The sequence below is a fragment of the Chaetura pelagica genome, unplaced genomic scaffold (assembly GCF_000747805.2).
Source record: "Chaetura pelagica isolate M959 unplaced genomic scaffold, ChaPel_1.0 scaffold193, whole genome shotgun sequence".
Taxonomy (NCBI): Eukaryota; Metazoa; Chordata; class Aves; order Apodiformes; family Apodidae; genus Chaetura; species Chaetura pelagica.
The window spans coordinates 219,323-234,308 of record NW_009952562.1 but is presented as its reverse complement, the minus strand read 5'-3'; the positions used below and the strand labels follow the sequence as shown (position 1 = coordinate 234,308).

At 44.4% G+C, this 14,986-nt stretch overlaps 1 protein-coding gene across 4 annotated transcripts in view; it reads right to left on the bottom strand.

Moving 5' to 3' along the window:
* Positions 1-4,420: 4,420 nt before the first annotated feature.
* The window catches only part of RABGEF1 (RAB guanine nucleotide exchange factor (GEF) 1), a 10,970-nt gene continuing 404 nt past the window's right edge, over positions 4,421-14,986 (bottom strand). The window contains exons 2-10 of one of the 4 annotated variants that reach the window (XM_009993287.1): positions 13,989-14,155; positions 12,904-13,023; positions 10,857-10,877; positions 9,807-9,973; positions 8,205-8,286; positions 6,930-7,062; positions 6,435-6,526; positions 5,836-6,092; positions 4,421-5,099 (exon numbers count right to left, since the gene is read on the bottom strand). In XM_009993287.1, coding sequence (XP_009991589.1) covers positions 4,701-5,099; positions 5,836-6,092; positions 6,435-6,526; positions 6,930-7,062; positions 8,205-8,286; positions 9,807-9,973; positions 10,857-10,877; positions 12,904-13,023; positions 13,989-14,155 — 1,438 coding nt within the window. In that variant the 3' untranslated portion in view covers positions 4,421-4,700. Of the gene's footprint in view, positions 5,100-5,835; positions 6,093-6,434; positions 6,527-6,929; positions 7,063-8,204; positions 8,287-9,806; positions 9,977-10,856; positions 10,878-12,903; positions 13,024-13,988; positions 14,156-14,986 lie in introns of all 4 variants that reach the window. The other 3 variants (XM_009993288.1, XM_009993289.1, XM_009993290.1) reach the window with 3 other exon arrangements.

Genomic DNA, 14,986 nt, shown 5'->3' with positions numbered 1-14,986 from the left:
GGTAACCTGACCCACCGACCGGTAACCTGACCCACCGACCGGTAACCTGAGCTACCCACCGGTAACCCGACCCGACCAGCCAGTCACCCAGCTCTAGTCCAGTGCTTAAACAGACTGGAGTGAATCCCAGGGAAGGGGATGGATGGGCTGGAGGGAGGGGCGGAAAGTTATTCTACAGGATAAAAAAATAAAATGAGGAAAAACAGGAAAAGAAAAAAGCCCTTTGAGACTGAGTCTAAATTTAAAATGCAGGAAGAAAGGACAAAGAGGAGAAACAAGGGCAGGTCAAACCACATGAAGCGCTGCGCAAATGCTACACCAACATCTGTCAAGATGCTGCTATCACAACAGGACACCAGTAGCTCACATGCAACACCCTGCAGCAACAGACCCCAAGTACTTACAAGGAGAGGATAGGATCACAGCCACCTATTTACAGATGGGGAAACTAGGGCAAGAAGCAATCCCGTAACTTCACAAAAGCCACCTAAGCCAGGTAGCGGCAGAGTCAGTGACCTGCCCTCAGCCAGTCTGCCAGGCAGCTCCCAAGAGATGCACTCAAGGTTTTTATCAGGCTTCATTACCTACTTTACAAAGGTGTTGCCTGGCGATTAGGCTAAATATAACTCAAGTATCTCCGGAGCTTCAGCTTTGGCACTTACTAAACAAATGAGAGAATACTTCACTGGAGATATGTAATACTTTCTAATAAATACATGCAACTCTAAAAATTCTCACTATTGTTTCTATTTTCTTTAATGTTTCACTTTAGTTGTTACCCTTTCCTCATACAAGCAAGGGAAAAAGACCCTACCAGCCAGCTATCTCAACAACAAGGCAACTAGATGGAAGGGCTGGAAGGGCAGGGGATGGGATGGGATGCAGGGGCTGGGATGGGATGCAGGGGCTGGGATGGGATGCAGGGGCCGGGATGGGATGCAGGGGATGGGATGCAGGGGATGGGATGGGATGCAGGGGATGGGATGGGACGCAGGGGATGGGATGGGACGCAGGGGATGGGATGGGATGCAGGGGCTGGGCTGGGCTGGGATGCAGGGGCTGGCTCAGCCTGGAGCTGGGATGATGGCTCAGGGGGATCTTTATCCTCCTGTACCCAAATACCTGAGGATGCAAAGATGATAAAGCCAGGCTCTTCTGTGGAGCATCCAGGACACCTGGCAATGGGCCATGATCCAGTGGGAAGGAACAGCACTCCAGTATCATCCTGCTGCTTCAGCCAGTTGCTCCAGTGCAGCTCTGCTGGTCCTGCCTGCAACTCCCTGCACCATCCAGAGCCAGGGTCTCCCCCTGCCATGAGCCCTGACTGCAGCAGCAGCAGCTGGACAAGCTGGAAGGAAAGTGCCTGTAAGTACCTGCAATAGCTGTGGTACCTGGGACAGGTAAAACTGCAGTTTGCCTGAAGCTCAGGAGGCCAGAAATGACCCCATCTTCAATGTCTAAGGACAGGAGTGAATTACTCCCCTTAGCTAATGAGTGACCCTTCTTAACCAAGGCTTTTGGGAAGCAGGAGGCAGGAGGGCCTGTGCACACTGGGAGAGCCTCTTGGGCAAATCAACCACATCACACACAGTGGTTGTGCACCAATCCAGCTACAGGGGGTGGCTGTGGGTAAAGCAAGAGGCCACATCGACCTCCTGGACACTCATATGAAGCATCAACTGTTCTATCCTGTGTTGCAGCCACCACAGCACAGGAGCCTCCAAGGCTCAGGTCCCTGCAGAGGGAACCCAGCCCTTTCAACCCCTTATTCCACACTCAAGGTGCTGATGTCTGTGCAGCTGGTGCTGCAGCTCTGCCTCCCTCCCCTCAGCACCACATTCCCAGCCAGGAGAACCAACACCAGTTTGTCAACACTGCTGGTAACTGGGGAGAAGAATCAAATGAAACCAGAGAAGTTGGACTGCTTAATTAACCAGTACTTCCTGTAAAATAGGTTCCTTGAGACAGCAAAATAAACAGGTACTTCACATGCAAAGTAGTTTCCAGCTTAACTAGGGACTCCCAGCAATGAGCCCACAGAGCACTGGGCTGCAGAAACCCAGATTTCTGATGCTGTGTCACCAGGGGACAGAGCTGCCTGTGCTCCACTTCACTTTAAGACACTATTTGCATTAAACTCTCTGGGTCACAATACTTTGCTCACGGGTTTCCTGGCTCACTGAGCTCTCTCTGTACCTCCTCCCACCCTTGCCTGTGGGACCAGAGTGTGGCCACCCTGCCCTGCTGCCCAGCACCAAGTCCACGTGCTGCTCTGCCCACCAGAGGCTCCCTCAGCTTGGAGCTGACACAGCAGCACCAGGATGGTTCCCCGAGGCTGGACTGTAAACACTGGAAGGATCTTCTGCAGCTGTTCCTTGGGCAACTGAACTACTTTACCCTCAAGCAAGACAAAACCACCTCTGTTTTACCTGCAGACAGGTCATTTGCCTAATAAAATATTGCCAAGGTCTCAAAGCAGCCCAGTCACTCAGACAGTGAAGTGCAAGTTCCTGGGAGGTGCTCCCAGCACTGCTGTTCCTCCAGAGCTGGGAACAAGGCACCCCCTGCTTGGGATGGGGCCCCAACATCCACCCATCTTACCTGCCTCACTGGGACTGAGATGTGTTTGCTGGAAACACTCCCACTGAAATGGCTGGATAACAAGTTGGTGTATAAATAAGACACTTAGTCACAAACACCAGCAAGTCCTTCTTAAGTACTTAATCACTACAATGATCTTTCTGCAAAGAAAAAGACATTGTTACCTAAAAATGCACTTGAATGGCTAAGAATGTGTCTCACAAAACACAGAGAATGGAGAAGCAGCCACAATTGCACCCACATTAATCATTAACAGCTTAACACAACCCAGAGATCTTCAGGAACTCTCCACAAGGACACCATGTACACACTTTTATTTAAACGTGGCCATTTACACAAGAGCTAGAAGTTTGCTTTTCTTTTTTTCTCCTCACATTCCTCAGGAAACCTGTGTCCCTGGGCATCAGAATTAGCACCTAGTGTTTGTAAAGAAAATAAAGCCTCTGCAGTGTTATTGACTGCAAGCACTGGTCAGATCCTAAGCCATCTGGGTGCAGTGACACATGGATAGGCTAAATAATCTCATTTCTTGTCATCATCCCATGAGCTCATGGCCCCTCCTCAGCAGGGGAGCTTTGGGAACTGCTCCTCCCCACCAGGAATGCAGAGTTGAGAGGCTAAATACAGCTGACAGGGGACAAATCACAGTTGTGGTCTGAAATTATTGCAGTGCAAATTGAAAGTAGCAGTGTTTTTAAAGCAGTGGAACATCCTAGAAAGGCAGGTACCTTCCTCCTTGGTGGTAAGAATTCAACATTGCTCAAGAGCAGTTCCAGCTCATGAGCTTTATGTGAGAGATCTCAGGTACACAAACACCTCATGGCAGACTGGATTCACTGGAAGATATTTAAAATTTTATATAAAATGTTTCACAGGCATAAACAAAGTTCCATTGCAAGAGGTTACTTTTTGGGGAATTAGTAATTATTCTTGACTTGAAATGCACCAATTAGACTTGGAGTGACATGAAGCCACATCTACCTTGATGTTCAACACCTTAGGAAGGCAACTCCCCTTGCTGAAGGGAGTCCCTAAAGATCAGAAGACTCATGGTTCATGAAAATAAAGTGCACTTTTCTGCTCAGAGCAATGGCTCATGCTTATAAAAAGCAGCCTCTAATTCTATGAACTCACTTATCTACCAAGATTGTCAAAGAAAGCTATAAAGACCTAAAGCACTGATGGAAATGACCAGGCAATGCCAGAAAAGCAAGTCAGTCCTGGTGCAGCTCCTGCACCAGCCCCTCCCCACCTGTTTGCTCCACACTGTGACCACTTCAGTAAAAATCCTTCCTTCCTGAACCTTGGCTCCACATTCCCCTCACAGGTATCACTGCCAGCACTTGCTGCACCATTGGAGGCCACCAGGGCTACTGAGACAGCAGAGAACCTCGACATGAAGAAATGTCACTTTTTAAATAGCACTTTTCTTCTTTTTTTTTTCACAGACCAGATGGAGATGAGTGTCAGGTTCTCCAGTCATGACAATATTCTCTCTGACTGCAACTCCCCAGTGAGACCATCTTGCTCACTGAGACCCCAGCAGCTTGTTTGCCCTCAGGCTGCAAAGAGAGTAACTGTGAGGTGCTCAGATGGACCCTCTTCTGTCACTCCCACCCATACATAAGAGGTCATGCAGAGTTGAGACATTAGATTTTAAATCTATTTACAATATTACATATTTTACAATATATATTTCATCTTTACAGCTACAGAATAACTTCAGACTAGCACTGGGACCTCTCAGATGTCTGCTGGAACTGCAATTCTTTAAGTTAAACTAATCATTAAAAACAAGTGCATGCCTAGAATGCAGCTTTCAGGAAAGATGTCTATGAACTAGTGTTGCTTAAAAATTATACCAGTTTGTGTAGAAAATTTAAATTCAGTTCAAAAAACCCACAAAAGCCTAATAGAAATCTACTTGACTAAAATAAATACAATTCATTACACTTAACAAAAAAAAAAAAAAGTACCTTTAAAAATGTACTGATTCAAGCTCATCTGATTTTTATTTTAGCCTTAAATTTATTTCCCTTCCCAAGTAGCAGACAGCACTAGGTGAGGATAGTGATGCTTTCCAAAGTTAACACTGATAATTATCCTGCATAAACCTGAGGCTGCAGTGGTGGGGGCAGCTTGTCATTCTCCACATTTTCAGAGTCAATGGCTGCCAAGGCTTGACCTTTTGGCTTTATTTCTAACGGGTATTTCTCAACAATATCTTGGACTTCCTTTGTAATCCCATCAGTCCAATCTATGAGGTCTTTCTCAAGCTTCTTGGCTTCACTGACAATTCTTTCCTGTCTCTCATTCAGCTGAGACAGGAGGTCTAAGTTTTTGTACATTTGCTTCACCCCCAGGCACACATCAGGGGAGAAACTCTCAGCTTCTTGCTTCTTGGGCGAGGTCTGACCCGTCATGAACCGATCAAAGTCTTCTTGGCTCAGGTTCAGAGACTGAGCATCCAGCTTCTCAATGAAGGCCACAGCACAGCACTGCAAACACAACAGAGATGAAGCATCACTGGGAGCTGCAGATTTGAGCTCAGGTGTTCTGCCTTTTTGATCCTGCAAGGTTATTTTATGCCATGCCTGGACAGGTGGCCCCTCAGGAGCTTTCCCAGGTTAATACAGCACAGTTTTCATGCCTCCCTCCTCTCCCCAAAGTCTGAAATAGTAAAAAACTCAGAGAACAACACAGAAAGACACAATTTCACCTGGACTGGACTGACTGGGTGACATCCATTACAAACCCCAGGGCCACTGCATTTTGGGGGTGAGAGACCAGAAAGAAGTGACAGCTGAACAAGAACACTATATTAAGAGTTAATAATCTGATGTGTAGATGTTTGCTAAGCTGTCCATTCATCTTCTGAAGGGGGAATCTCAGGTGCTCACCTTACCTTGCAGATGCTCCTCCTACTGAAAGGAATTTCTAACATCCCAAGTATTTAATTCAACTACCTACTTTTGAGAACTGCTTTATGATGAAATGCAGAGAAACTACATTCATCATAATTCCTTCTAATATAAACAAATATTATAAGGAAAGCAAAGCACTGAACTGGTTTGGAAAGCAGAGAAGGAAGAGAGAGGAGACACAGCAGAACTTGCTGTGCTCTAACCTCAACCACTGTTGAAGAGCAGTTTCAACCTTCCTTCTATGCCATGCTCTGCTTGTCTGGAAATTCCTACACCCCAATACAAACCCCAGCAGCATTCCTGAACTCACCAGGTTGGTAAAATAGTAGCCATCTTCTCCTGTCATTAACCTGCTGGGGTTACAGAAGCGAGTGATGTACTGGATGTTGGACTGCAGGCGGGGGGGGTTTCCCTTCAGGACAATGTAGATCAGAGTTGGAAGAAAATCATCAGCAGAGGCTGGTTCATTTTTTGTGATTTTAATAGCATTAAATATGTGCTTGCTGCACTTGGTGATGCATGCTAATTTGTCACGAGGGACACGCTTGGAATCCATTTCAATAATATCTGCAAGATAAAACAGTTCCAGTCACTGAAGCCCTCTCAGACACCTGGATGACTGTGGCACTTACTGGGCAATACTAAAATGGCATCATTTTAATCTGTGGTGCTTGCTGTTCCATTGAATTATCTGTGTAGCAACCTTCTCTTGGTTTAGTCCAAGCATTTCAAATAGACCAGGTAAGCCTGAACTCTCCTGTGCCAGAAAAACTCCTCCTGCCTCACAGCCCAAAGCCACAAAGATCACTGCAAACCTAAAAGCCTGGACCCTCTGCTGCAGAAAATCATCTCTGTGAACAAGAGATCTGAAATTCAAAGTTGTAAATGTAAAATGCATGGCTCACAAACCTGTAATTGCTTTTACAACCAGATCAGAGACTTCTGGAATTTCTTCATTGACAGGAACACACAGCATCTGGGGAGTTACCCAGTGCAAGGCCCTAGGAGAAGAAAAAATGTTGAACCCTTCTGTGCCAGTAACATTCAGGTGTTTGTAACCAGCTGCCTCTTAACTCCCTGCACAAGGAGTGCTTTGTGGGAATGAGGCACCAGGCCAGTAATGAGCCAGTTTATTCCACTGCAGTCATTTATTTCCAGAAAAAGTATTTTCTGGGCTTTTTTTTTTGCTGTAACTTTACAAAATCACACCAGGAGCCTTCTTAGGACAGTAGTTTTCATGATTTTTTCTTGTCATTCCTCCTGTTTCTTTTAAGTGTTTTTAACTCTTTCTGGTTAAAAAGCTTGACATTTTTGCATGCACTACAGGAGATTTTCAACAGGCTTGAGTCAGAGCCCATTCACAGGACTGTGGGTTACTCAGCTATTTTCCTTTCAGAGACTTACCTGATTCTCTTCTGCACAGCAAGATCTTTCTTCTCATCATCAGTTGTTTCAGGGCAAAAGACATATTTATACTGTCGAGTCATGATGTATTTTTCAATCTGATCCATTGCTTTCTCCACTTTCTCAGGGGACACTGAAAGGTACAAAGCCCACCCCCAATACAGTAAATCAAGTATTCTGTGGCTCTTTATATATAATCTATTTTTTTTATATCTGTTTTTTTGTGTCTATTTTTATATATCTGATTTTATACATCTTGGTCATCTCACCAAACCAGTACTATGACTTGAGTCAATAAATGGATGTACCTGGATTATTTCCACTCCTCACAGCAGCAGCACAAATGCAGAGAACACCAGTCACATGGCAAAGGAAGCCATGAAGCACATTAATTTAGCTAATTCAAGACACAAACTAGGAACAGATGCCAGTAACTTATAAAAATATTCCTCAAAAATACAATCCAGTGAGGTCTTCCAAGTCCTCTGCTCCTGTTTATGTCTAAAGAAAAAAAATCCTTGGGTATGTTTCAGCTGTGCCACTGAAACACCACAGACACAGAAACACTCCCCTCTCACCAGCTCCTGGTGCATCACAGTGTGATGTCACTCACAGCCTGTTCATTAGGTTGAGGCTTCACATTCAACCTCAGTTTGAAACAAAGAGTTTTGAATTTAAAGCGAAGCAAAAGTAATTCAGCCACATTTAATTGAGTTAAAAGCAATAACAAACAAATAACTGTGACCTCATCAATGTTTACAAATATGTAAGGGGTGAGTGTCAGGGAGATGGAGTTAGGCTTTTCTCTGTGATGACCAGTGATAGGGCAAGGGGTAATGGGTGCAAATTGGAGCACAGGAGGTTCAAGGTGAATATCCAAAAACATTTTTTTCCTGTGAGAGTGACAGAGCCCTGGGCCAGGCTGCCCAGGGAGGTTGTGGAGTCTCCTTCTCTGGAGACATTCAAACCCCCCTGGCCACGTTCCTGTGTGATGTGCTCTGGGTGACCCTGCTCTGGCAGGGGGGTGGGACTAGATGATCTTTCGAGGGCCCTTCCAACCCCTGGGATTCTATGATTCTATGAAACCAAACAATTTAGACTTCAAAACTTCACAGAACTGGTGCTGCTGGGGGAGCTCCTACTGCAGCCCCAGCATCTGTAAACAGCATCTCTGAAAGCTGGCTGGGAAGGCTTTGTTTTGCCTGAGAATGCAAGGGGCTTCACCCTGCAAACACCCCTTTCTGAGCAGCAGGGAGAGGAAGGGGAACACGGTACCTTTCCAACGGGTCTGTAACTTCTCTGCTACATTTTGATAGAAGTCCTGGGCACATTCAGACTGCTCCTCAATAGTCAAGTCCTGTAACAGAAAACTGCCTCAGTGGGCATGTGTGGGGCAGCAGGGCCTCAGCTGGTTTGGTTTTGGTGCAGTAACAGTCTGAGAATGCAAATGTATCCTCAGAGGGGTTTATGTTGGCTAAATTAAATTCAAAGCTATGAGGAACCAGGGCATTCTGGCTCTCTGATGTGTGGCAGACTTACTGCTACTTGCTGAAGAGATACTGGTTGGCAATGGACTTGGAAGGTGCAATGTCATTCCCCCCAAGACACCCTTGAGTACCCCTGGGTAAACAATGCAGGCCATAAAGCACAAAGTTCCCCATTTTGCTTCTGCAACTTTTAAAAACATGATGTACAGTATCACAAAAACCCCAGGAACATAAATCATGTACTGGAATGAACACCTGGACAGCAAACACTTCCAGTGGTAAAGTTACTATGAAGTATATTCACAGTATTATCTGTGGAACAACATTGTCTCTTGAGAATGAGCTGAGCTCCTGAAGAACATAATGGGGGCTTGAAGGGTTAAAATTAACTCTACTGGCCAAGTCACTTTTCACTATTAAATGGCAACATGAGCCACACATTAAAAAAAAAAATAAAATAATGATTTACTTTCTGAATTCTCTAAGGCCAAAAACTAGACAGTGCCCTGAACACCAAGTCTCAGCTCTGATGGCAACACTGCATCTCAGGCAGCTTAAGCCTACTGTTTTCTTTTTGACTGGCACAAACTACCCAGGACCTAGGAAATGAGAGCAGCTTCAGTGCATTATCTTCACAAACTCTGTGCTCAGAATCAATCGGTTCTAAAAGGAAAAGTACTTCAAGATGGTTTTGAGGTGGAGGGCATGGAAGATTCCATCACAACTCCCTTTAAGTTCCAGTTTAATATGGAGTTCCTCAAATGGTATTGGATTCCATCACAACTCCCTTTAAGTTCCAGTTCAATACCATTTGAGGAACTCCATATTAAATAGGAAAAGAATGGGAAGAAGAAAAAACAGTGTTGTGCTGATTATTGACTCATTTCAACCATAGGTGGCACTACAGGCACCCTAGTATATCTGGAACATTACATTTCTATATGGAGAGTATTTTTATTATTCCCTATTAATAAAAAAGCACAGCCAAGTTCCCCTTCCCCAGAGAAAAGCTGTGGGTTGATACTATGCTATCTATGTAACTTCTCAGACTTAAGACAGCTAAAAACTCATGATGTCACATCATTTCCACATGTCATATTTATCCGGAAAATCGTTTGTTCAACAGACGTTTTATCTTTCTGAAGTAATTTATTCAGGATGCAAAGGAAAGATACTGGGGTTTGGGGGTTTCCTGAGTCACACACCACAGCAGGCAGGAACACCCTCAGAACTGAAGCCTGCCACCAGGTGGGCCCTGCCTGAGCACACCAGCTGAACACCCCCGGACACAAGATGTACAAAACTAAACTGCTGGATAAAGAGAAGCATTTTCTCCCCCTCTCTCCCCACTTTCCCCATTTTGCTTGTGTAAAAGGCACACAGAACTTACTCTTTTATGATTCATTGTGTCCAAAAATAGTTTACACTGCTTATAGATGTCTTGTCCATGTTTATGGTATGTCTTGAGAAACTCAATGAAGTCCTTGGACACCCGGTCTGTCTCGATGCTGGCCTGCCTGTTGATGGAAGGGCTGGGAGCCTTGGCTTCTTGGATCTCTGCTGCCAAAGTTTGGGCACACCAGGTTAGGTATTTCACACTGATGGATTCATTCAGCAAGTATTTCATGTGCATTAAGGCTTCAGGGTGTTTTTTCTTCATCCATACAGATGAATAAGCATTTATTTCTCAAGGTTTATCAGTGAAATGCTGGATGTTATTAAACAGAGCTCTAGGAAACCTTCCACTGCAGGGACACATTTGTAGCCATTTACACCCACTTACACCAATGGCCTCTTAGCAAATCAGGTTTGGTTTTTGGTTTCTGACCTTTTCACTGCCAGGTAAGAAATCTCCAGGTAAGGTCACAGCTTCCAGCTGGGATTCTGCAGCAGTTAAGGATGATGGATTGGTCCCTTTTCCATTCTCCCTCACCTTTACACTCCTGCTCCTTGCACCAACACAAGTATTGACTCAACTGGCCCAGGAGCCAGCTCAGGGAGAGGCAGTTTGGGGCAGCCCCAGGCAGAAATCAGGGTTTCTTAGGGGGTTCTTTCCCAGCTGGGTCAGTTCCCCAAGCTGCCCTCCTGCATGGGACAGGAGCAGCCAAGACAGGGGAGCAGGAGGCTGGTGCCAAGGCAGCCACCTCCCCTGGGCCACCCTGGGTAAATAATGAGGGTAAATAATGAGGGTAAATGAGACCTTGGCCACATGTGTTACAGCAGGAGCAGAAGCTCCACAGCTGGTGAGGGAAGAGCCCAGGGGGAGGCAGAGCTCAGGCTGCAGCCAGCACTGCCTGCAAGGTCAGAGCTGCCCTGTCTGTGGGGGGGTCCCTACACACACACACAAACACAAACACACCCCCCTCTGCTTTTCCAAGGTGCACCTTGCAAGTTAACTGCACTGATCCAACAGCTTCACTACCACGTTTAGTTCACCCACCTTTCAGCTTGCCAGCCAACACTGCTCAAAATGAAGGATTGAACAGAGGTGATGGAAATGAACATGATGAAAAGCAAGCAGCAGAGAGACAGAAAACATGAAAACATCCATGATAAATGTGACACAAACATATCTTTCAGTCTGAAAATACTAACATGCACCACATAAAACCAGGCCTTGTTTCAGTAAGCATCCATGCAGAACTCCAAAAGAAAAGGAGGTAACTGGGATTAGCATATTGAAGTTGGTGAGTTTAGTTTGGACTTGAGGTCGCTTACCAGGGTTGGGGTGGTTTTGCTTTTTGAGAGCAACCTGCAGGATCCAGTCACTAACACTGACCACCTGCCCAAGCACAGGACTGGTTATGACCCCTGCACCTCAGCACAACCTTCTCTGGGCAACAACTTGGTCAGGGAACATTGGAACATTTATGCTATTTAAGTTATAAGAACAGAAAAGGTTTTAAAAATCTTTAAGTTCCACCTGTAGCAATCAAGGTAGAGAGTGCAAATCAATCTCCTTCCTAGTGACACAAGAACAGTTTTTCCAGAGTGGTTTCCTCCAATTTTCTTCATCCCCAAGGCTCCAAGTGGAAAGCCTGGACAGCAGCAAGCAGTGCTCCAGCTGGATTGCAACCATGACTACATGTTGATCTAAATTTGTCACATTTAATATTACATAATCAGTAAGGAGGGAACATAGATTTAAATAACAACCCAAGCAAGCACAGCACACTTCTGAAAGGCTAGAATCTAAGATTTTTTTCCCACAATTAATTACTGACTTAATTTTAAGGAACAGCTGAAGATTTTTTTACTTATGTCAAAATTAAGTTCACTGAATAAACACAATAAACCTCATCCTGCTATTTGATCTTAAGGAATATTAGTGTGATGTTTTAAATCTCAACATTTATTTATTTTATTTTAGATACTAGAGGGATGTTATCAGGTGACTGGTCATGTAGGCACTAAAAACCTGAATGTTAGAATGAACTGTCTCTTCAATGAGTCATAGGAAGAACTACATGTAGTCACTGAGAAACGTTGAAACTTCATTAATCTCTGTGATGAAATCCTGATTTCAGGAAGATTAATCTGTACAAAATGCACTGATTACCAAGGGCTGCAAGAACAAATGTACTTTCAGCAGCAAAGTATTTTCAGCTGCCTCGTGTGCTCTGAAGGAATTAAGTATAACTAAAAAGAAGCTGATGACAGAAAAATTCCATCTGAAGAAGAGAACCTAGTGGAGGTGACAGGCTGAAATGAAAAGAAAGGATCACCTTTACAAAGAATAAACACTATTTATACTAAGATCTTTCTCAAGGCACTCCACAAAACTGCTAGTTGTCACAGCAGAACACCAGCACTCCAGGGGGTCACTATGGTTGTGCCATGGTCATGGGTCTGAGGCCAAGAATATCAAAATAGGTGTTGTCCTTAGCCCTTCTCCACACACCCATTCATCATCTGCACATAATTTGCAAATGAATGCTACATGTTCAAATGTTTTCAGTCAGCAGAACACATCAGAACTGCAAATAACACTGACAAGAGCTGTTTGCATCAAGGGCTCAGGTGCCCTTGTGGTTTAAATGAAACCAGGGTGTTTGCTCTTGATGTGAAACTGTCTTTGCAGTTAAAACAACCAACATGGAGATGTTTTGAGAATGAAAAAGTTCTTTCAGTGTGAACCATTAAATGGAACCAGTTTCAATTTAGAAGCACATTTATAATGGCAACCTGGAATTCTTTTTTGAGAAAAATATGAAGCAGCACAAAATATTTTTCTGGGGGGACACACACTGCATAATCCTTCATGTGTCACACCAAGGCAGAGCTCAAAGAAGCTTCAGCTTTGTTCCTACATTCTCCCTGCCAAAAAGCAAAGAATGGGCTTAGAGATTCAAGTTCACCTCAAATGCTGGACTTGATTTTTTAGCAGCTACAACTGGCACAACCCTAGTTTGTATCTTGCAAAGCCCAACTAAGAAGTAAGCTCACTACAGCCAAGCAGACAGCTTGCTCAAGCTGTGCTGCATTACCTTCAGAAGGGGAAGCCAGTTCCCAGGAGGGAGTAAAAATCTCCTTCAAATCCCTGAGAATGTTATCAGCATTTCGCTCCCTCCCGGGCTGTCCTTGCTTAGCGACTTTCTCTTGAGCCACTGAAATAAAGGCAAAAGCAGTAGGACACCAAGAGCAGGAGCATGTCAGGAAAGGTGGTGAAGGGGACAAAAAAAAGAGAAGATGGAAAGTGAGAAGAATGAATGTAAAATAAAGTCTTTAATACACAGCTGCTGCCCATGCACCAAGACCAATTCTAAGACGAAACGCAGACATGTTTAACATTTCTTACTAAGGAAAGGCATTGCCTGTGAGGCTCAGACACACCCAAGTTGCTTTTTCTTCTTCTGGAGCATCTCCTCCAGAGTTTAGGAGGTCTTCTGCTTCCTGCCCATGTCAGCTAGTGCTGTGCAAAGGCACCAGTGCCATTCACCATCCTCACTTGCACCTCACACTGCAGAATTAACCAACCACAAACGTGATACTCACAACCCACAAGTGCATAAGCACCTTCTTTCATATTCTTTGTCCTTTAAAGGCATCCTGCTTACACATTCCAGCTTCGCTGTTCCAGCTGCTGAAGTGATCCATCGTGACAGCATCCCCTGGTATTTCATATCAGCATTTCTATCACTCCTGGACACAGCAGCTTGCTGGAGGTGTCTGACAGCCAGTACCTTCTCTCCTGCTCTCTGCAGGAAGAGTTCCTGCTCTTCAAGGCCTGAACCACAGTATCACATGTGGTGGGCTCAGGAATCTAGCAAGAATGTGCACCATGCAGTGCAGTGGCAGAGCACCACCAGGACTGCATGTATCCCACAACACAACCACAGCCACAGGTTTAGCAGTGCACTGTTGTATTTAAGATTGTTTGGCACCACCAAAAGCTCATTATTTTCTGTTTCAGTAGGATTTCACCTATAGCAATTGCTCTCCAGCAGCATCATTATTCCAACTTTGTAAAGGCAAGTCACAAAAAATTACCCTTCCTTGTAATAAAACACATCTATCAATAACACTTCTTAACACGTTGTACAGAACTGTTAAAAGCAAAGGAGAAAGTTACCCTTCTTAGCTCCTGCTCTGGAAGAAGCAGTGAAGAACTTCTTCACAGTAGTGACCTTTCGTGTCTTCTCATTGGTTTTCTTCTCTTCAAACTTTGAGAAGGTCAGTGACTGTGCCCCCTGGGTGCTCTGACTACTGGCATATGCTTCTTCCTCCTCACGCTGAAGCCTGGAATTAGAAAAATGTAGTGTAAGTGCTTATAAACAGCACAAACAAGCTAATTTCCTGTGCAATAAATCAATTACTCATTGGATGTGCTAATTCTCTTCATCTCTTCCATCTTCACGTCTTCTTTCCTATTCTATCTCCCTTTAACTATTTTATATCCCTCTTTTCATGTTGCAATGGTGAGGGTGAGGGAAAGCTTAAGATGGCCAGGGAGGGTTAAACAGGAAGGTGAAGAGGGAGGAGACTGGTATCACTCACAGCTGGAAATGACACAGAGGGCAGCTGTAGAATGAAAGAGAGTAAAAGTTTCTCAGGCAGTGGATAATGCCTTTACTTTGTACCCAAATCCAATGAAAAGCAGTTGTAGGTGCTCTTACTTTCTCACTCAAACACAGATTTCCTCCAACCCCCATTTTCAGGCTCAAGCATTTATCACACCAGGAAAACTGGTCTGTTTTGCAGAAAACACGTGCTTAGACAAATAACCTAACTATTTAAAGCTAAAGCTTTGATGCTTTTGGGTTTAATGAATGACCACAGACAAGACTAAAACCATTTTTTATTCAGAAGCTGGAATGCAAAACCATTGTGCTGGCTACATTCAAGACAGTAACTGTGGTCTCCAGAGGGATAGGTCTTTTCATCACTTTCACCCTCTCAACTTCTATTTAGAATTACTGGTTTCAGTATGCAAATCAGGTCCAACTAGTTGTTGGGGGGCTGGGGGGGCTGTTTACATTTGTTACATCACAAACTCTCTTTTGAAACCTCTTAAATCAGAAGGCCATAAATATTCATTTCCTTGCACCAAAAGGAAGATTTAAATTCCTG